Raw genomic sequence first — 22,697 nt, 5'->3', positions numbered from 1 at the left:
AAATAGAATTTAATGAAGCTTAGATTCAAATAAAGAAGATATCATTGTTGAGTGTCTGCGTGAATGCAATAAACAATATGAATCATTTTCCTGACGGACAGAATTTCAATAAAACTTGAAAAAGAATAAGCAGAATAAACCTTTTTTATTGAAATAGGATTTATTTACAAGCAAATTATTTGTTTTTTCTCACTCGTCGAATTCATTATGTCTGATTAAGTCATTTGAGTAAATTATTTATTTTTTCTCGATTGTCTAATTCATTAATTTTGATCAAAATATTTGAGCAAATTATTTGTTTTTCTTCATTTATCGAGTTCATTAATTCTTATCAAAGCTAACTGACAGCAACATTAGTTTTTTTAGAAAGTTATAATACTGCTTTTGCAAACTAATAATATATGTTACTTTTATTTCATTTTCATATTTCCTCAATTTTTAAATATCGAAATTCTCAAAACAAAAAAAAGGAATGGAAAAATAGCACAATACGAAAATAGTATGAGGAAAACTGCTAATCATTATGAAGGTTTTTTTTTAGATCTAGTTTGAATGTATGTAGTTATCTGCCCCGAGGGAATATTTAGTTGCCACCTTGAATTTACTTACAGAGAAATAGCGTCAAGAAGGGAAGACATTTCTCTCTATACAAGAGGTTCATTCTTTTTTGTGTATTTATTTACGGTAAATTAAATGAAAAAATATCTGGTTGAGACAATAATCAAAATAAACATAATGAAAACTCTATAAGATTTATAATGTTTGACTTATGCTTCAGTTAGAAACGGAACACCTATAACTTACAAAACAATAATTCATTATTGACTTAATGCATAGAAAGCAATACCTCGTTTATCCAGATAGCTAACTAAACTATAGCTCTTAATTTAAACTAAACGCTTAAGAGCAAAACTAAATTCTTAAGAGCTAAATTAAACTATAGCTCTTAAAATAATTTTTCCAGCTTTTCCTTAATTATTTTCGTGTTCATCCATTTACAAATGACAGTTAAATTTTTCTTAAATTTATTTCTATTAATCTTAGAATTGTGAAAAAAAGGAAAACCTTCTGTTAATTGTTTTTTTATTACCTTGTTAATTGATTTAGGAAGAGAAAAAAAGCATATATCCACTGTTTTACAAAACAAATTGTTTTAATTGTTTTAAAATCTAATTATATAATCTTTTTAAAAAAGTGATAGCTTAATTAATTTTTCACTACTCTGCTGCAACTTAATTGTCAAATTAGAGAAAAAAATTTAAAATAGATTAACGAATCACTTGCATGTAATTTTGAACGAATTTTTTTTTAAAAAAATGTGATTAAGCATTTTTACTTTATTTGTACAGAATGCATGATAATTAATTTTAAAATTATCTAATTTAAAAGTAAACTAATTTTAATGGTAGAGCTCTATCACTTTAAGCACAGTTTAATTTAAAAGACAATAATCTAAGTATATTATACTAAAAACAATGACTCAATTAAATTTCAACAACCTCTATAATTGAGTTATTCGTATTAAAAAAAATATTAAACCTAAAATAGATTAGCGAATCCCGTAAATCATTATGCATTTTTTTATGTTTATAAAAATATGATTAAGAAAAGAAATCACTTAAAAAAATACTTTCGTTATAAACAAGCCTAATAACGTCAACGCCTTAAAAAAATAGGACAATGCCTTTTTTTCAATAAAGAAAATCTTCTTATTCTTCTGACACAATTAACTAAACATTCCAGATTCAATTCCAGTGAGCTCATTTATTTTGAAATCATTCAAGCGTTTGTTATTTAATTAATAAAGTTGCAATATGACATGTTGTGACACTGACTTAAAAAAGTTAACAATAGCCTATTCCCAAACAGAGAATTAATGCCTTAACAAAATAAATGTTTTTAGATAGTGGATGTGTTATATTATTAGGTAATCAAATAAAATTAGTTGGAAGAACTACGGAAAGACGAGGCTTTACTCTAATTGCTAGTTTTGTTTTCTTTTTTTAATTTTTTAAGTTTTGTTTACATTGATTGTTTCTTAATTTCTTCCAGCAGACCCAAATGTCTATCCCTAAAACAATTATCTTCTACGTTGTTTGCTATACTTAAACATTTTTACGATGAAGTAATTAATTTATATCAACATCGTTTATAATAAGGGACAGATATTCAATTTGAATACATAAATTAGATTCGTTAGTAAAAAATATTATAATCTTTTACAACGAGTAAAATAAATGCAGATAAATGCAGATAAAAATATTTAAATTAATGTTTATAGTTTTAAAAGCGTCAGATAAAAATCATATTTAAAGACTTTCGTGTATTTTAAAGACATATATTTTATGACTATTATATTTAAATATATTTATTTTTCACATATTTAAGGACTATATTCATATAATTAAAGATATTTTAAGGATATATCAAAGTTTATGGAAATTACGCTTCAGGGAAATAAAAAAAAGGTGTTTGAAGATTTAAATTTGCTTATTAATTAATTTGATGACATATATTTAATAATTAATTTAGTAAAAAATTAATTTAATAATTAATTAATTTAATTAATAATTTAATTAATAATAAAATAATTACAACTCTCTTAGGCTTGGATATGCCTTAATCGAATGTTACAGCTCTATTTTTGATTTCACTAAGCCTTAATGGTATATTACAACTCTCCTTTGTGCTTAGCTAGGCCTTAATGGTATGTTATATATTTACTTTAGGCTTAGCTAGGCTTTAATGGTATCTTACAACTCTTTTTTAGGCTTAGTTAGGCCTGAAATATAACATATTGTAATACTAACACAAAAAATTAACAATAGCTTTTTTCCAAAGAGAGAGTTAATGCCTTAACAAAATAAATGCTTTTAGATAGTGATGTGTTGCATTACTAAGTAGCAAAAAAAATTAGTTGAAGAAACTACAGAAAGACAAAACTTTGTGCTAAATACGCATTCTTTTCTTATTATTTTTTTTTCCAAGCTTGTTTACATTGATTGTTTTTTAAATTCTTCCAGCTGACCCAAATATCTATCTCTAAAACAATTATCCTCTAAGTTGTTTGCTATACATTTTTACGACGAAATAATTAATTTATAGCAACATCGTTTATAATAAGGAAGAGATATTCAATTTAAATTCATAAATTGATTTGTTAGTAAAAAAATATTATAAACTTTTACAACGAGTAAAATAAATGTTTACGTATACAGATAAAAGTTTTTAAATTAATATTTATAATTTTAAAGACATATAGACAGATTACATTTATTTCATATATTTTAAAGAAATATCAGACTTTTTTTAAAACTAAAATTTGAGGAAATAAAGGTAGAAAAAAAGTATATAATAAAATGAAATATTTGTATGCTAGCTAATAATTAATTGCTGGATGCTACAAAAAAAAATACTTGCAAAGTTTACAAGGTCAGCCTTAACATTGTCGATTTTTTTTAAATTAATTCATCTTACTTTTATCTCGAAAATTTGCATAATCTACACAATAATCCGTCTCAATATTCGACATTGACTTATTCTTGGGATTTTTTAGCTAATAAATGATTTGAATTTCTCTTCTAAAATCCACTAATAACATGCCAACAGGTATACTTAACATCAGTTACATACTTAATAAAATATACCTAAATACCTTAAATTTTGAAAAAAATATATAAATATACTTTACGTTATTTTTTCTCTTATAAAGTGGATTACGATTTTGGTTATAAAAGTCCTTGTTAATCCCTCAACAACTAAAATATTTATAAAATTTAACATTAGTGTGATCTTTCTTCCGATGTACAAATCAAATTTATATTGTAAAAACATGAAAATATAGTTGATAAAAAAGAGCCACTGCACTCTTCTTTTACACAGCACCAATATTTGGTAAACCATAACTTCCTCTTTTCTCTGCTACAATTAAAAAGAAGTGCTAACATACGAGGCTTTTTACATTGGGTTGTTGTTGTTTCTTATGACATTTGAACAATTTAAACTCACCAGCCATTGGTCTTCTGCGAAAAACTGTCAGAAAGGTACGCCTTTAATTTTACAAGAGAGCACCACTAGGGAGAAAGTACTTATTGCTTCAGAACCACACAAAAACACAGAGGTAACACTCATTCGTGAGAGCACTTTCTCAATTTAGGCATAGATCTGAAGGGGAAGTAAACTTTCTTCAGATCCCTGTACTAATGGTACTGCTTTGTGACCGACCACAGGATTTTTCAGTTCCACGAATTTACGAGTACTTATATTGCATGTATTCAGTGGGTTTCAGCGGAGGCGAGGATCAAACCTTGGTCCCTCCGGACTGAGTCCGATTCTTTAACCACTGGGCAAGCAGGGCCTTTTTTTACACTATAAAAATTATAAGTGCATTAATGAATGATCTGACAATATTTATTGCAAAAAATGTCATAATATTTTCAGTTATGCTTACATTTTTTACATTTCATAATAAATGATATTTTATATTTCTCTTAAAAATTAGTTCATTCTTATTTACTTTTATTTGTTTTATTTATTTTTTAATAATAGTAAGTTACTAATTAATAATTACAAGGAATAATACTTACAAATTATTACTAATATTACTGTTAATAATAACTAATTTTTAAAAACGATTAGTAAAATTATTAAGGTACTCTCAGAGTACCTTAATAATTTTATAATTTTCTTGAAAAAGATTTTTGTTACAAGGAAAAGGTTGAATTACATAGTGATGCTTAAGTGCACTTTTTTACTTAAGTTTATAATTTTAATAAAGGTTTTAGTCATATATTTAAGAAAGTAATAATTTTGTCTCACATCGTATTTTCTTTTTCTAGGTCTAGTAAAGATGTGTCATAATTCCCTTCTTCTTGCATCCATACTTTCATTGATATACATAACCTCCTGTAGCCCCAGAGTACCAGAAAATACTTCAAAATCAGAAGCCAGCCAATCTACAGTCGATATAGAAAATCTAAATGACCCAGTGATCGCCCCTCTTCTGAATCCAGATGACGCAGATTACGATAAGAGAGAGTGGACGGAAATGCGTGGCATGTGGGGCAAGCGAGGCTGGAACAACCTCAATAACATGTGGGGCAAAAGAGACTGGAACAAATTAAACAACATGTGGGGTAAACGAGAAACTGGTGATATACCTCCTTATTGGGGCAAACGCGACTGGAACAAGCTTTCTAATGTCTGGGGAAAGCGTGGATGGAACAACCTCAACAACATGTGGGGTAAACGAGGCTGGAATAACTTGTCCAATGTCTGGGGTAAGAGAACAACTGACAAAGACGATGGCAGCAAGAGAACTACTCAATGGAACAACCTTAGAAGCATGTGGGGCAAACGAGCAGCAGATTGGGATATCCCTACTGTTTGGGATAAAATTCCAGCAGATGGTAAGAAATGGATTTTTTTATGTAAAGTGCTTTAAGATTTCTCAACGTAAGCCAAAAGAAGAAAAAAAAGACTAAAATATTTATTTAGCGCACATTTAGATATTTTTACATTTACATATTTTTACATTTATTTTTACATAAGTACATATACATTTACAATCGTTGCATTTTACATGTAAATGGAGTGTAAATCAAAATGAATGCCTCAGTTTCTCAGGTTCACTCCACAAAGTGTAATAAATGTATTAAATAAAAATGTATATACATGATGATGTAATGTAATCAAGTTTAGAATGTAATCCTGACTAATGTTTAAAATGCGCTCCTTTTGCCTTTTGAAATGCGGCATACATCAAATCTGGAATTTTGTGCACCCCGTGTATACTGGTGATAACAGCTGTTAGCCCTGGAGGCACATACACTGGAATTTTTAGGGAGCATTCTTACTGCATGAGATACGTATATGCGGTCATACTTCATTGCGATTTACGTATGTGCGGAAAGTTTACCCTTCACGTAGTTCTTAAACATTCTTACGCCTGTCTAAGCAATTGCATACAATGTGAATGCTCCCTTATGAACTCATACAAGAAAAATTCGCATAGTGTGAAAGCTGGGGATCGTAGTTGCGAAGGCAAAAGAGCATTGGCTGCTGTAGATGTGTGACTGTGGTTACGTGTTATTGAAGTAGCTCAACTATTCAGCTGTCTTGTTTTGAGGAAACACAAATCAAAATTAGATTGACATCTTCAACGCAAAGCATTGGTAACCATTGAAAACTTGCTTATATTGCCTCTGTAATCTGTTAGAAATTTCTCGATAAAAATTATTAAATAGTAATTTATTTAATTGCTATTTTACCATATTTAATCAAAACAGTCAGATAACTCTGAAAAGATGATGTTAAGAAACTGTTAAGCGTACGTAAAAAACGTGTGCTGATCGTTTTTACCTAATACAGTTTAAGAACCAGAATTTCATCCGTGTTAACTAGGCCCACCTTATGAAGCTATTTTTTCCGTATAGCTGGGTATATACTGTAGCTGAGGGAGCTGATCACTAAATCTCATTACCGACTGAACACTGGTTTGAATCACAGCTTTGATATTACAATATTTTTTTCATTCCTTTAATACATGAAATAATAGAAGCTGGTTTCTAATAGCCAGCACTCTCCAATGGGGGACCCTAAACTATTATAAAATGAAAATATCGTTCACTCACTGGAGTAATATGGAAAATGTCATTCAATCATTTATTGGAGCTCTGAGGGCGCAGAATCCACACAGCTCCAAATTTCAATTTAAGTTTCATTTTTATGGTTCAGAAACCATGCTAATTGTAAATGTGTACAAACCGTACAGTTTTTGTAATAATGGTTTTTTTAACTCTACTAGTTGCAGATAGGTAGGTACTTTATTTACTTCACAATGGGCTATTTGCGACTGTCTGGGAAAATATACCAGATGATGATCAGAAGATACGCCCTCGCTATTTTGATCATCTGTAGAGGGGATGGCTATTCTCCTTTGGTAGCACGACGACCTGCGAGCGAAGTCGATCACTTTACAGTAGAACAGTTTAACGAGGACAGATGCCTCACACCCTCTGTCCCTACTCAGGCTGATCAATATAGTCCCCCACCCGCATACTGACCGCAGTCGGTGATGCATAACTTCGGTGTTCTCCTGGAAACCGCGTCGTTACGATCAGTCCACTGCGAAACCTACTAGCTGCATACGGTTTTAAAACCGTAAAGGTAAAGAAATGTTCCTAACCATAAACTGTATGGTTTAGCGGATGGATAAACTACTGACAGTAGTTTTACCGTAATTACAGATTGAAATTTCTTACTGTTTATGTAAGTACGTATATAATTAATACATTTATTGCATGTTGCATAGCATAGCATGTCTCATTTTTATAGGTGTTGAAAAAGCAACATGCATGGGACATTAATTTAGACATACCCTGCATTTTACATTCATATTTGTCAAGATTAATGTATAAATGATGTGCATTTTGGAATCTCAGATAATTTCATCTCTCAATACAATTTTTGCAAATTAATCATAAGCTTATTGTTTATATTTTTCAGCACTTGTATGTGTGTACATTTGGCAATTAGTACATAGATTTGAAATTAATCTGTTAATTTTCAATGACAATAAATCTTACTCGAATTAATAAGTATAACATTTTAGGCATTTTTATGCAGAAATAAAAGGAGTACAAAGTGATTTTATCAAAATAAAATTATATTACATCTTTAGGAATGAAGAAGAAATATTGCGTATTAACAGCCCAATTAGGAATCATTTCACAAGATTTGAAAATTTACGGCAGATAGATAAGAAGGGATAGCTCATGAATAATTACTTTTGATAAACCATCTATGAACAGAATGCTAACTAGATTCTAAAGGAATTTTCTTAACGGTTCCACAACGAAGAAAGAAATCTGTGAACAAATTAGTTGTAAATTAAAAACTCTATGCATACATGCCGAGGTAATTAAATTATGAAGTCTTTAATCTTAATAAAGTTAAGAAATGAATATGCATTTAGTGGAAAGCAATGATACTAAATCTATTATTCAGTTTGCATTTTAGAAAAATATAAATTGGAATCTCAAGATTTTAAAAAGATAGTTTGGTATTCTTTTTTTCTCTAACCCTGAAAAATAACTTGAGATTAAACTATTTTTATTATCTACAATGACAGCATCTTTTTTTTTAAGAAAAAAAAGCATTTTCTTCATTCACGAGGGGCATATAACTGAACAATGAATACAAATTAGCTTCTAATTTGGTTGTTATTGATCTTAAGAAAATCGTCATGCAATAAGATAAAAGATAAGCTTTAGCATAATAAAATACAATCCACTATCCTCTATCGACACTTTTGTTTTGATATTTCGTAATCTGGCCAAACTTGTTGCGAAAATATTTTAAACCCTTTTTGTAATATGCCGGTAAGTGTAAAGAGATGTGAGTTCGCAAACCCGCTTCATATAAACATTTTGTTTTTTCATTCTGCATTTTCCTGGAATTTTAATTTTCTACTTTTTGCTTGATATGTTTTATTTTGTTCTTTTTGCTCAGCAAGTTCTATATTCGTTTCATTTTTTTTTTTATGCTTCTCACACTATTGCATTGATATATCTCGTTTTGGTTGTATGAATACAAGATTAGAAAACATTTTCCTGCGGATATAATTGTGTGAGCTGACGATGGGACTACAATATTTCCTTATTTTAATTTTCGGCTTTTAATTTTTTTTTAAAATTTTTTCAAAAAAATTTTAAAACTATTTATTTAGTAATAATTTTTTTTATCTTTGAAAATACATTTTTTCTTCTTTAACCTCTCTTTTTGTATCTCTTTATTTTGCATTTTATTGTGTATGTATATATACATCGGTGGAGATTCTAGCAAGTTTTAAAAACCAACAATTTATAAGACATTGAAGCGAAATATTAAATTAAAAATCTATGCATAATAATAAACACAGCTGTGTGTGTGTGTGTGTGCGTGTGTGTCTGTAATCACAATATATCGCCCCAGAAGCCTCGCCCAGGCACGAAACTCGGCACATAATTGTGTTTTGACATAATGAAGAAGCATTTTTTTATTTTTCAAAAATTTGGATTAGTTTCTTAGTTATCAGTCATTTTGTAAGAAAATCTATGCTTTTTCGTCTTCAAAGAGCCATATTCAAGAAACTATTAAAAAATGCATATACTTTTCTCCACTCTTATAAATGTATGCTAATGCGAACCTTACAATTGAAATATTAATTTTCGACAACTTAAACCAATAATATACGAAGGAATTAATAATTTAATTGTAAGGTTCGCATTAGTTTACATTTATCAAAGTGGATAAAACTTTAACTTTTGTACTAAAAATGTGGCAGCATATTAGATACGTAAATAGAACGCTACGCTTTGATATATTTATCGCTGTTCATAACTGTTATAATAAGTTTTTCTTCTTCTTTCCACGCTCTTTTTTTTTCTTAAGCGAGGACGATAAGGGAAAATTATACTTGAGGATGCCCCTTGGCAAAATTGGTGACTTATGTTTGGCGCTATTCCTGTTTGCGCGGAACACCGTGGTAACAGAAATAACGGCCAAAACATAATGATATTTCAAAAAACATTGGAAAATTTCAACAAAACATCGGATAAAGCTTGCAATGAACCCAATATAATCAAAATTAATAAATCCAATAAAAAGGATTTTGAATCGAAGCAAAAATTAATGGAGTAGGTGCAGAAAAAAAAGGAAAAAAAAAACTCACTTCTTCATTAAGCTTGAATATACTCAGATTTAGGTGCACAGAATTATCTAATAACAGTTAGATACTGTCTAAATTTATCGTGAATAGAATCTGTGTACCTCCATCGTCACATAAATTCGGCGAAATATGAATCGAAAATGGCGTTTGTGGTACCGAACTGGTGATGACATTTTTTTATAAATTCCCTTTTTATGACTGCCCACATACCTTCGATCTTATTGACCAGAAGTAAAAGTAACCTTACCAGCCGGTATCTAACGAAGAACTAATGGACCTCTGAAATTACGTATACCGTTGAACATTAATAACGCTAAAATCTAAACCGTTGAGAATCACGATTGGGCTTCAACATCGCCCAGCTTGGCGATCAACCGCGATCACAACTTGGCGAGAATCAAGGGACCCTCAAATATAGTCTACCCGACGTTAATTTTTGTAGCGATATAGAAATAGAAATTGATACCATAAAAAAATTATAGAGAAATAGATATCATAAAAAATTTATTCGTTTTCGTGTTCTTTTCATGTATTTAAAGCAAGTTTTGTATGCTTTTACAATTTCTGAGGCTTTTTTTAAGAAAAAAAAACAAGTCTCCACCTGATAGTTATATTATAGGTTAGGTTACCATAGCAAAGTTACATCTTCAAACATCCTCAAGAGCTATAACACATCTGCAGCAGAACTGGATATGAAGACAAAATTGCAGGACAGAAACACTTTAATTGTCCACTAATCTTCAGATTTCCTGCTATGTTTTAAAAAACTTTATTTGTGGAAACCTTTAGCGTGGCGGACAGCTGGGCGCCTTAGGCGGCTAGTTAAAAATAAAATAAACTTCTTTAGCTTTGAAAACTTGAACAGTAACAATCCTTGCCAGGAAGATGTTGAGTAATCAAAGTATGTCAATTTCTTATAGTAAAGTGAGTTATATTTTTGTTATTTTTTAAAGATAACATAGAACGATTAAAATACTTAGATAACTCTGATTAAATCATTAATTCTAATGAATAATGATAAAAAGAATGATGATGCACATTAACTATGCTGCACAATCAAATTATTATACATTCTATAAGTCATTAAATTAATTATATTTTAAAGACGCATGGCAGATAATAATTAAATTTCATTTAAGAAAATGAGTTTAAATTCCATTTTTAACATACTTGAAAAAATAGTTTTCTTTATAATGAATACGAAAAAATGCAAGCAAAAACTAAGTTTAAAGTTACTTTTAGAGCAAATTAGTAAGCTTAAACAGTTAATATATTTTTAATCATCTCGTGAACGAATTTTTAAATTAAGCAATAATTATTTTCTATTTTTATGCCAGATAATAGTGTCACAAAATCACTTACTCCTCTCTTAATTATTAATCTTAAAGGCTAAATAAAAAAAAATCTTAATTTAAAATATATTCTTGTTTTACAAAAAAAAAATTCGAGTTTGAAAGAAACTTTTTAGATAATCCAGTGCAAATTGTAGCTCAGGGCTTTTATGGGTTATTTTTTTTTAACGCAGCTGTATTTCTGGCATTTTAATTAAAAATTGTAACACCCAAAGTTAAGAAAATATTCAAATTGCCTACAAGAACTCTCTAGAAAAGAAACAATCAAAATCCCCTTGTAAAAGACATTTTATGAAATGTTTAACTAAATTACTGTAAATTGATTCAGATAAGCAATGAAAAATGTACATATGTTCAGTTTTAATAGTTCGTTCTAATACAGAGAATTAAAATCAATCGCTTCCTTGAAATGCATTATAAGTTTAGTAAAGTTTCAGTTTTAATAGAACTCATGCAAGTAATATATCATATTCTCAGTCCCTGGCGTATAATTATTGTTTACGCTGTAAACGATATTTCTGGAGTTTATGCAAAAATAAAATTTAGAATAGAAGAAAAAATTGATGGAGTTTCTTTTCGTCATGGTTAAAACTTTCAAACGTGTCATAAGTTTTAACTGTTGTAAAAACTAGACTAAAGTATTAACAATTTTTTCACTCATTATTTTGATACGTCATTAATTTTAATATGACATATTTTTACAAGTTGCTTACAAAACTTACAAACTATCTAAGATACTTTCAAAGTTTTCAGCATAACTTTTATTTTAAATTTAAATAAATACATATATTTTTAAACTTTGATTCTCTGATTCAAAGTTAATTAAAAAGTTTGGGTTAAAGCTATTGTGCCATAATTACTTTGCTTGCTTAAAACATTTAAAACTCTCTTCAAGTAAAACGTATAAGAGAAAAAACTCGTTTATATACTTTATGTGAATTAATCAATTTATTGCCAAAAGAAATATAAATGATTGTACTTTTTATATCAACAAATTCACGTTCCTGATAGGTTATAGAACTTTACTTGTACAAGAAAATTTACATTAAACTTTTTGCAACCATAAAATGTTTTTAATTAATAGAAATTGATTAATATAACTAAATCTTTTACTCTGCTTAGATCAAGTTTATTTTTAATAATAATAATAATTTTCTATGCTTTTGACTTAATTTTTAACTTTTCTGATCTTACCTTTCTAGTCAGAGTATGTTTATTATTTAAAAACAAACGTATGTTTTTATAGAGTTAGTCATTTTTGCAAAACGCGTTCCTGGACTTAAAAAATTTCTAACATAATTTGCAATACCTTATAAAATATTAAGATGAAATTGGGTTAAATAAATTAAAATAGATAATTAATTCTATAATGTTAAATTCAAGATGGGCTCTCGAATGAAACTGTATTAAGTTGCATATTTTGCTATACTTTTTTTTTGAAATGTTTAAGTATGATTTTAGAATGTTAAAAGAAAGAAAAATTTTATTCTCAAATAATTTTACTTTATGATTTTTTTTAAATATGTAATTAAAAATAATTTAAAGTGTAATTAATCTTATAAAGGAAAAGTGTGCAGAATTAATGCAGAATAATAATGCTCTAGTAGTAAGTTCTGTAAGTTAATTGTATTGTAATTATTTCTAATTTCTACCTCCTTCAAATAGTGGTTCGAATGGTTATAAATTTTAAACTGTCATTTTTAACTAACGTACCTTTATAACAGTTTTTAAAGGAAATAAAATATACCGAATATAAACAAAAAATAAGTTTGCTTCACTTAGCTTCAATTTTGGATTAGACGCAATTATTTTAGCGTCATGTGAAGCATTGAGTGTATAATGTAGTTACTTCCAACTTTATTGTAGTACTTGGTTAAAAATGTACTAAAATACAATATTTCATTAACAACTTTGTGCCTCAATGCATATATTACCCCTCAAATCCCAAATTTAAATTATGTTATTTCCTGACATCTTTATTTTAATTACAGTTATAAAGTTTCAAATAATAGCATTTTTTATAAGGTTTCGAGTAACATTTATTTTAAACTTATTTATTTATTTTTGATTTTCCTAGGGGTTTCAAATAATTGACTTTTGTATAAGGTTTAAAGTAATAGTTTTTTTATGGGATAATAATTTTTTTATAAGGTACATCAAAGACCGATGGTCTAGTATGGGTTAGAGCAAATGGATGGATGTCTTGCTTAGAGTGAGCTGGAAAAAAACAAAAAGAAAATTGTTTGTAACTTGTCTCTCCGGCCACGACCATATTTACCATATATGCCTTTTGTGGGACAGAGGTGCGGTATCATGTGCTGGCGTTGTTGTTACAGTAAATTTTATTAGCATCAGTGATTAATGATATAATGATTGGCTCAAAAATCTATAACATTGTAAGGAATGACTTAAAGTTTTCTAACCAGTTTGGCAAATCTTTCAGAGAAACTTTGCTGTAACTTGCAATTCAATCTGTACACTTAATTTCACATTTTATGTCATTTTTTTTAATTGAAATTTAAATGAAGAACCGTATATTATGGATAAGTAAATTACGAGAATGCGCATTAAGTAATTTATTTCAGGATGTACATCCTTGACTGTTTTAAATATTTTGGCCATTGCACTTTCATCAACTCATGTTGACAACTGTCCAATTTGAATGTGTGTTAAATTTTCAAAAATAAAATCTTAATTGTATCAACTAAATTCACTCCGATTATTTGAGATCCATCTAAGATTTTAAACGAAATATAAACTGTTTATATTTTTTACAATGTTAGATATTCCTAGAAAAATAGTGTTAAATAAAAAAATTTTTAATTGTTATTTTACGATATTCAAACAAAACAGTCAAATAACCATAAGTAAGATGATATTCAAACTATTAACTGTAAAAAAAAACACTTATTGACTGTTTTCAACTAATGCAGTCAAACCACTAGACTTTTATCGCATCAACTAGACCCATCTTATAAAGACATTTAGTTCTTTGCAGCTGCATACAAATTATAGCCTAAGGGGGCTAATCTGCCAGATTCATGGAATACAGACCGGAGTCCTAGCGTTGACGCCACAATATTTCCTCCATTCTCTTTAACACAAGAAGAGTTTACAGTGCCTTTCGCTTCCCAATTTGTTACTCTGGATTGTTAAAATACGATACTCTCATTCACGTGTGCATGGCCTTAAAGCTGCTTAACAGAAAAAAGTGTGGAATTTCTCGTCTCTAATGATAGTTGAAATAACCAGATAAACTAATAAATCATATTCCACATTGCATTCGATGGAACACAATCTAACTCCAGCATCCATTACCAAACGAAAGGACTAGCGCCAATGTAAAGCCAAATTTCTTTTTTGAAACCATGCTAGTTGTAAATGGTTAAAAAAAACCATAGGTTTGTATTCATGTTTTTTTAACCAAACTAATTGTAAACAGTTTCAAAATCGTAAAGGTAAAAAATGTTCTTAGCGTAAGCATTATGGTTACTTGGATGGACAGACTGCTGTCTGGTTATTTTACCGCAATTTTAGAATGAAAATTCTAACAATGTAGTTGGATTAGGAAAAAAATAAAACCATCTAGCCAATACATCATTTTAACTAAATCCATCGAATTTTATTTCATGAAACAAGAAAGGTCTGTTCAGGTTTTATTTAATTTTTGTGAAATAAAATACAAAGATTTTAGTTTAGTTACTTTTTCTTAGTAGTGGGAGCCTAAATTAGAAATAAAACTAGCTTTTGTGGAACAAACTCTTTATAACAAAAGTCTGTTGCATCTCAGAATCCCAGAAATTTGCCTTTTATGAAAAAGCAGAACTTTTGTCAACTCTTTCAAAGTTGAAAAGACTTTGTTTGCCTTTTTTATAGCAACAAGGTATTTCCGAACTGCAAAAAGGATTCGAAACTTTTCTTACAAACGTTGCAGCAGTTTCTTTCTCTTTAAACTATATTAACTCAGCATTTTGCGGAGTAAATCTAAACTAAAAATAAAATAAATATTTTAAAGTGATATGATTCATTTCTGGGTGCAATTGTTATATTTGCACTGCTTGTGTAATTTAATCTTTGAAATCCCAGAGTCAGTCCCTAGAGTATTATCTTGTAATATATATTGTCTATTGGCTGATAAACAAGTTATTTTAATCTGTTTATAAATTATTAGAATAGAAATAAAAGTGAAACTCTCTGCTAGTTAAACTAAAACGCGGTTAAATTTCACTATTTTTTTGTCTTACAACAATTTTTTTGTCTTATGTTTTCATGCATAACCTTTTAAAATTGCCAATAAAATTAAACAAAATTTTGGAGCAATTTAAAATTAGTTAAAAAAATCATTGCTTTAAAATTTGTGAAAAATTCGTTTAAAATTAAGCAAGATATGAGTAATTAAAGTAGTTTTATTATACTGCGCATGCTCGGGAAAAATTTGGAGTGTTTTTTTTTTCTAAATTTTGTAGAGAATAGTATTCAGCGCATAATAAAAAAAAAAGTCCGATTTGCATATTTAATGAAATATGTGGAAAACCTATTATCATTTTGAATTACTTTTAAGAAGTACAAAAACCTCTCAGAAAATATCTTGAAACATTTTAAACTTATAAGATACGTATATAAATAGGATTTTTTTATTAGTTATCAAATACGATTATCTATAAAATTAAGGAAAAAAAATCTAAATTTTTCAGCGCTTACTCAGTGTAAAAGAACTACTTTAAGTACTCATATCTTGCGCAATTTTTAAGCGAATTTTTCTGAATTTTTAAAGCCATAATTTTGCAACAAATTTTAATTTTCTGTAAAACTTTTTTCTGTTTTATTGAGTATGTTTAAAGTTATATCAGAAAACGTAAGACAAAAAATTAGTTCTTTTTTACAAAAATATCCTTATTTCCATGAATATTTAAGTTAGGCTTCCAAAATTTTGTACAGTTAATGTATATAATAACCAAAATAACTGCTACAAGTTACAAATTTATTGCTATATTTTTTGTCCTTGGGTGTTAAAAACACTATTTTACGCTCGTAATTTACTGTCGGTCCCTTAAGCCTCAAAAAGCTAAAATTTCCATTGATAAGTACGGAAAAATCGCATTATCTATACATTTCTGAAGTTATAAAATGATTCTCTAAGTTTTTCTGGAGAAATATGAAAAAATGCATCAGTATAGAAATATTTCCATTATTTTGTCCATCCCGTGTAATATTTATAAGTTTGAAATTGATTCTAGTATATTTCAGCTTTCAGGTTTCTACTGTTCTCACAACTAAGAAAATTTAAATCCTTAAGTTCTTACTTAATTTCATCTTTCATTTATAATTACTCAGCTGATTAATTATTATTAAATCAAAAGTTTTGTTATTTGATGTTTTTTGAACTGTACTTCAGATTTAATGTCTTTTTATGAAAACTGCATGAACCATCATTAAAATATTACCAAATTTAATGTTTTTAAATAATAAGTTTTTGCACACACTGATGTTAATTAAAAAAAACTACTTTATTTTTACACAATAAAGAAGGAAACGATATTTGAAAATCGTGACAAGTACATGTACATGAAAAAAATGGAATTCACTCTGCTTCAACTGGTTTTAATATCAAGTTTTTACCTGAATTAGAACAAGAAAAAAAAGACAAATTTGATTTTTTTTGTACGAAACTTTTAGCAAAACACATACTCTTTTCTCCGTCTTATTTTTCATGCAACTTTCAACTTTAAACAGAAAAATCTCACAGAACTGTGAAAATAACTGCATGAAATGTTAATTACACTTATTTAAAGAACAAGATTTTAGATAAGTATCTAGGAAAATTTATAACAGAAGAAATTATAAAAGAAATTTATAAAAGAAAAGAAAAGAGTAATTATGTAAATGCCAATAGCAAACAATAATGGGTAAAAGCTAAAATGCACATAATTATATTAAAAAAGGGAGACAGTAACTAGATAAATTGTAATACTTTCTACACGAATGCATAACCGCAAGCATTTTTCAGAATATTTTTAAAATCTTGCCCGGTATCTCCCGGATATTTTCAATTTATTTTCAAGCCTTTGCTACTTTCTTATAGTTTTTTAAACGTAGAATTTATTTACAATTTTGGCATAATAGTTAAGAATAGTTAGTTTGCGCAAAAGAGTTCATTATTTTTTTTTGACATAGAAAAGGCAATTTAATTTTTTTCTACAATGAATATTGACCAACTAATCCATATCAAAATCACGGCATATAACTCTATACATTTTTAACTTCTAAACCTTTTTTTGAATTAAATTAAAATGTGCTAACGTAAATTATGTTAATTACCTTTTACAAAGGGAAATGTCGGTTTCAGTTTACAAAAAATTCTAATTAATATACCAGTGCTTAGTCAACTCTTAATACTCTTCAAAGTATTAAATACTTTTTAACAAAGCAGTTGCAAAGCAAAAACATGAATAAACCTCAAATTTTTAATGATCGAAGCTTATTCAAAAAGATAGTAGCTTCATCAATGTTTTCTTTGTGCATGTCTGAAATCTAAGTTGAATTTAAATATTTATTAAAAAAATCACACTAACTCAACAATAAAGGTCTTAAATATTTTTGAAGAAATTTTGTTCAACAATAATGCCCTCAAGTTTTTTTAAATATAGCTATTTTCAACAAAAACATTTTCTAAGAGTTAAAATTCATAAAACATATTTCAAGAGTACTGTTTTTGGTCATAAAATATGTTTTCTGTTCTGTAAAAAATTCATTAACGTTAAGCAGTACTGGCTTTAGAGTATTCTGTTCTTATTTGGCAGCTTTTTGTAACAAAATGGAATTTCAAATGTAACAAAAAGCTCTCATCCCATTTTTTTTACCATTAGCAACAGAAAAAAACATTAGATTACTCATAAATTTCAACTCGTTAGTTCTTTGGCTTAAATGTGTGCTAAGTTTTTTCTTTTTTCTAAAATTTGAAACTTATTTTGCATATTTACTAAGGAAAGAAATTTCGAAGGAATAGAGGCATTTCCTTTTGCAAATATCTGAAACTGTATACATAAATTGTAGTTCTTCTGATTCAACGATTATTCCATTTTTTATTTTCTTTATTACTCAAAAACTATAATAAAAAGAAAAAGTCGAATACCTAAAAAGTTTTTTTTCTCTTTTTGGTTTGTAAATTTGTATTCAAATCAAACGAATAAACATTTAGAGCTTTTCAGCTAAAAAATTATTTTCAAGGTGTAGAATGGGACCAGAGCAACGTAAGTGAGTTATTACGTTTTTTAAAAAAAAAGTTTTAAACAATATAATGTCGTAATTTATCTTCTTTGCTCTAATTACTTAGAAAATAGAAAACAAAACAAATAAGTGATATAGACATCAAAACGACGTATAATTCTCAAATATGGGAACAAAATAAGTTAATTCAGCCATTTTAACTGACATTAACTTTTAACTTTTCTAACGAAAAACGTTAATTTTCTGTGTTTTATTGTAAACTTATAAGTTTCGAAGTAAGCATTTTGAAAATTTAGTGTCATAGAAAATTTGGTTAAGAGCAAAAAAAGAAATCTCAACGTAAAAAAGTAATAACTACATTGTAAAGTAATTTGGAAATGTTCGTGGAAAATGATGAGAAAGCGCCTACACGATAAAAAATTCCAGATAAAAATTACGGCACAAAGAACCGGCATCATTAATAAAATCCATCTAACAGAAAAATCTATATTTACCTTAAAATATCATTCCATAATTTTTGCAGTTAAGTTTATTCAATTAAAGTGATTAAGTGTAAAATGCAAACTGTCAAATAATAAAAAAAGAACTTTTAACCATTAACTTAAAAACATTTTTGAAAAGAAATTGTTTTTTTTTTAAATAAAAATATGAGAATTTGCGAAAACCCAGTACAATGACAAAAATAACGTGTGACTTTACGGAGTTTTCTTATAGTAAGCAAGTGAGCAAAAGTTAGCATCAATACTGAACTAAGTTTCGGACATTTAGCTCAAAATATTTAAGAAAATTAACTATGCTCAGTATAAAATAGCATATATGGATATAGTCTATGAAATGTCATGATATAAAAAAATTAATTTGTATTTATTTCTTACAGTTTAATATTTATTTTGTATACTATACACGTGGGTGAAAGTTAACTTCAATAAAACTAAATCATCCTTGGATATTTTTGATCCAAATTTTAAAAAATAACCGTTTGGAAAAAAATATGGTAGGGGAGAGTGGGGTCAATTGTAACATTTTTTACTTAACTGCTTTTGACTAACAAAAAATCCAATATATTATTAGTATTAATTAAAAGACGAGTAAAGTAGACTATCCTCTACTAGAAAAAGAAATAAATGCCTTATTTTAAACGTCATTACATTAGTTATTAACAATTTTTGACATTCGTGCACTTGTTGCAATTGTCCCCACTTATGGGGTCAATTGTAACAGTTTATAAATTCAACTAAAACATAGTTAATTATGCATATTATCATAGTTGTGATATATTTTTTATTGATCAAAAATAGTAGTGATATTTTAGGAGTAAAAATAATAATGAGCTGAGACCTAAAGTGTTAAACTTTTAACTTTAAGGGGTTAAAAATTTTAATTTATGCTGTGAAAGGTGACAAATAAAATAATGCCTATGCAACATAATATAAATGATATAGGAAACAATCGGTGGTTCTTGAAGAGTTAAGTAATGGTTTGTAAACATAAGATTATTTATTTTCTGCTGTTACAATCGTCCCTTTACTTATTGTTGCAATCGTCCCCAAGACGCCATTTCAGCTTCATTTGTTAAGAACAATGCTAGTTAATTAACAAAACTAATTTTTTTTGAAACGGTAATTAAGGTGTCCACTTACATATTCGGTTAATAATTTTTATTTGTACCAAAAAAAGTACTTACTAATACCAAAAAAAGTACTTACGTAGCGTGAAAATATCTTTTGTGATGTAACTCTTTCAAAAGTGCATAAAAATAGTTGCCAGCAGGGGTGTACATGTAGATTTATTAAATGCACCTTGTGCGCCACCTAGGAACCAAATCTAGAACCCGACACTCGAAATTTTTGCTCTGTTACAATCGTACCCTGTTACAATTGACTCCACTCTCCCCTACAAATGGAGAAAAATGGAGAAAGATACTTATTCGTCTAGGAGAATCGTAAAAAAATGTTTCTATCATTATTGACGCCAACGATGTTTAAATAACTTTGAAATATGTATTACTGGTATTATGTTAATTGATGTTTTTAATAGGTACTAAACATGTAAATGCTCATACCAAGAAACTTACTATGTATAGTGAAAATAGTTTCTTACGGTGCGCCAAAGGGAAAGAGTACCAGAAAAAAATTGTTGATTACGGTTATTTTTTTCTTAATTTTCAGGTGTTGAACTCAAACAATAGCATCATAGCGAATGATTCTGAATACGGTTAATATTTCTATTAATGTAATGAACTTCTAAATATTATATATAGATATTATATATAGATATAGCACATAACGTGGCATGGTAAAAAAATATTAATTTTTTATGCATTGCTTATATTATAATAGTTATTTTTTATAAAACACAGGACGACGCGAAAGTTAACATCAATAAAACTGAATTATTATTTAATATTTTGACTCAAAATATTAAAAAGAAATAACGATTTTAGGGGAAAATATCGCATGCATGGATATAGCATGAAAATTACTGGTCTGTATTTATTTCTTAAAGTATAATATTTAATTCTTAGAATTTACATGATAGCGAAAGTTTACATAAATTAAACTGAACTATTTCATGTCATTTTGGCATGGCAATCAGGGCAAAAATATAGCATGGCAAGATGGAAAAAATAATAACTTGTATTTTTTTTCAGCATAATATTTATTTTCCGGAGTAATCCTGAGGAGGAAAGTTAACATCAATAATACTAAATTGTTTTTGGACGTTTTGGCTCAATAAAATTAACCATTAACCATTAAAAATTTTAATTACACATTAAAAATTTTACTTAATTAATGTTTGGACGAAAATAAATCATATGGCACGGCATGGCATGGTGGAAAAAATATTCATTCCACGAAATCTCGCATAAACATAGCTATCTGTCTTGTTTTCTCTCAATATTTTGTTAATGCAAAAGTGTATTTAACCTAATCGATTTTTTTCTTCTTATAGAATGACTATCGTAAACATTTAGCTTCCGAAATCTAAACTAATACTTCTTTTATTAATATTTTTTATCTGTATTAGATACAATTCAAGGAAGCATTTATAATATACACTTAAGAATCTATTTTACCTCAAAAAACGTTTAAATCTATATTTTTAAAACAGATTCACAAAGAAAAGGTATGTGTCCAAAATTTCTATTTTGTTTTTGAAAAGAAAAGAAAAAACTACATTTTTTAGGGTGGGGGTGTAAGAGCACCTCAACGTTTTGTATAGCATGGATAACATCACAGTGTCTTCGGTTTGCATTATAAAATAAATCTTTTTCTCCATCTGACGTTTTCCACTGCAAGGTGCCAGATCAGGTATCATGCTTTTCTATTTTCCTGTCACTAAAAGTCCGTAGTTACCTTGGATCTATTCGTGAAAAATAACAGCTTGTAACCTGAGATTGGAATACTTTTCAAAAGCTGCCTCTACCTTTTCTTTTTGTCTTTATAGTATTTTAAAGCTGCATTGAAGTATGTACATGTAATCATATTTTATTTCATAATACTTCATAAAATGAAAGAAAAATTTGATTAAACAGATAATTATTGTTAATGAAACAATGTGTATTGTACTTTAAAGTAATAAATCTTGATAACTTTTAATTATTAATTTCAGTTTTAAAAAACGATAATATATATTAGTTCAAATTGATTGACTTGATAAATATTTCAAAATTTACGCATTTTAACCATTTCAAACTCTATGCTCTGTTTGTTTCTCTGATTTGTCATTGGTTATATTTTCCAAACATTTTCTGAAACAATGTAGAACTTTGTAAATGAAAACCATAATACAATATCACATTATAATATATTAGATGAAGATGAATTCCTACTAACAACTATTGCTCAATTGTAGCAAGCTATTTTGAAAACGGTTTTTAATGTGTGTTACATTGCTCAATATAAATTATAATCAAGTTTCTTAGGTTTTTTTGTTTTTCCGGGTTTTTTTCCTTTCTCTTATTATTTAAGCAGCTACAAGAGTATTTTTTTTATCCTTTTTTTGGATTTGTTTCTCTGTTTCCCACATATTTTTCGACACATTTACAACTCATTTTCAAAAACAACATTTAAAGTTTAATATAATATGTGATAAATTGTCTATCGAAAATGACATGACAGAGATGAGAAAATTAGTTTTAAAATATATTCCGTCTTAAGATGCTCTCATAACACGTATTATGATTTAATGATACCACCAGCTCATTAATTCCAGATATTTTTCATCCTTACGTGGGTCACACTGTATTTAGTTATTTTGAATTTTGCACATCAAAATTAAATTTTGAATAATCAATTTGATATGTTTCTATTGCAATGCATCCTCTATTTCTTACGTCTTACATGCGTTGTATTACTTGTATTGATTATCGAATTCTAATATTTTTCATGCTTTTAGTATTTGTATTG

At 28.0% G+C, this 22,697-nt stretch overlaps 1 protein-coding gene across 1 annotated transcript in view; it reads left to right on the top strand.

The window, feature by feature from the left end:
- Nucleotides 1-22,697, top strand: part of Mip (Myoinhibiting peptide precursor) — a 131,616-nt gene that overhangs the window by 97,663 nt on the left and 11,256 nt on the right. Inside the window, exon 2 of the mRNA XM_016075628.5 lies at nucleotides 4,839-5,408. Coding sequence (XP_015931114.1) covers nucleotides 4,850-5,408 — 559 coding nt within the window. The 5' untranslated portion in view covers nucleotides 4,839-4,849. The remainder of the gene's footprint in view (nucleotides 1-4,838; nucleotides 5,409-22,697) is intronic.

This window comes from Parasteatoda tepidariorum, chromosome 2, assembly GCF_982258835.1.
Source record: "Parasteatoda tepidariorum strain Cologne lab strain chromosome 2, Ptep-v5.0, whole genome shotgun sequence".
Taxonomy (NCBI): Eukaryota; Metazoa; Arthropoda; class Arachnida; order Araneae; family Theridiidae; genus Parasteatoda; species Parasteatoda tepidariorum.
This window is presented reverse-complemented; position numbering and strand designations above follow the sequence as displayed.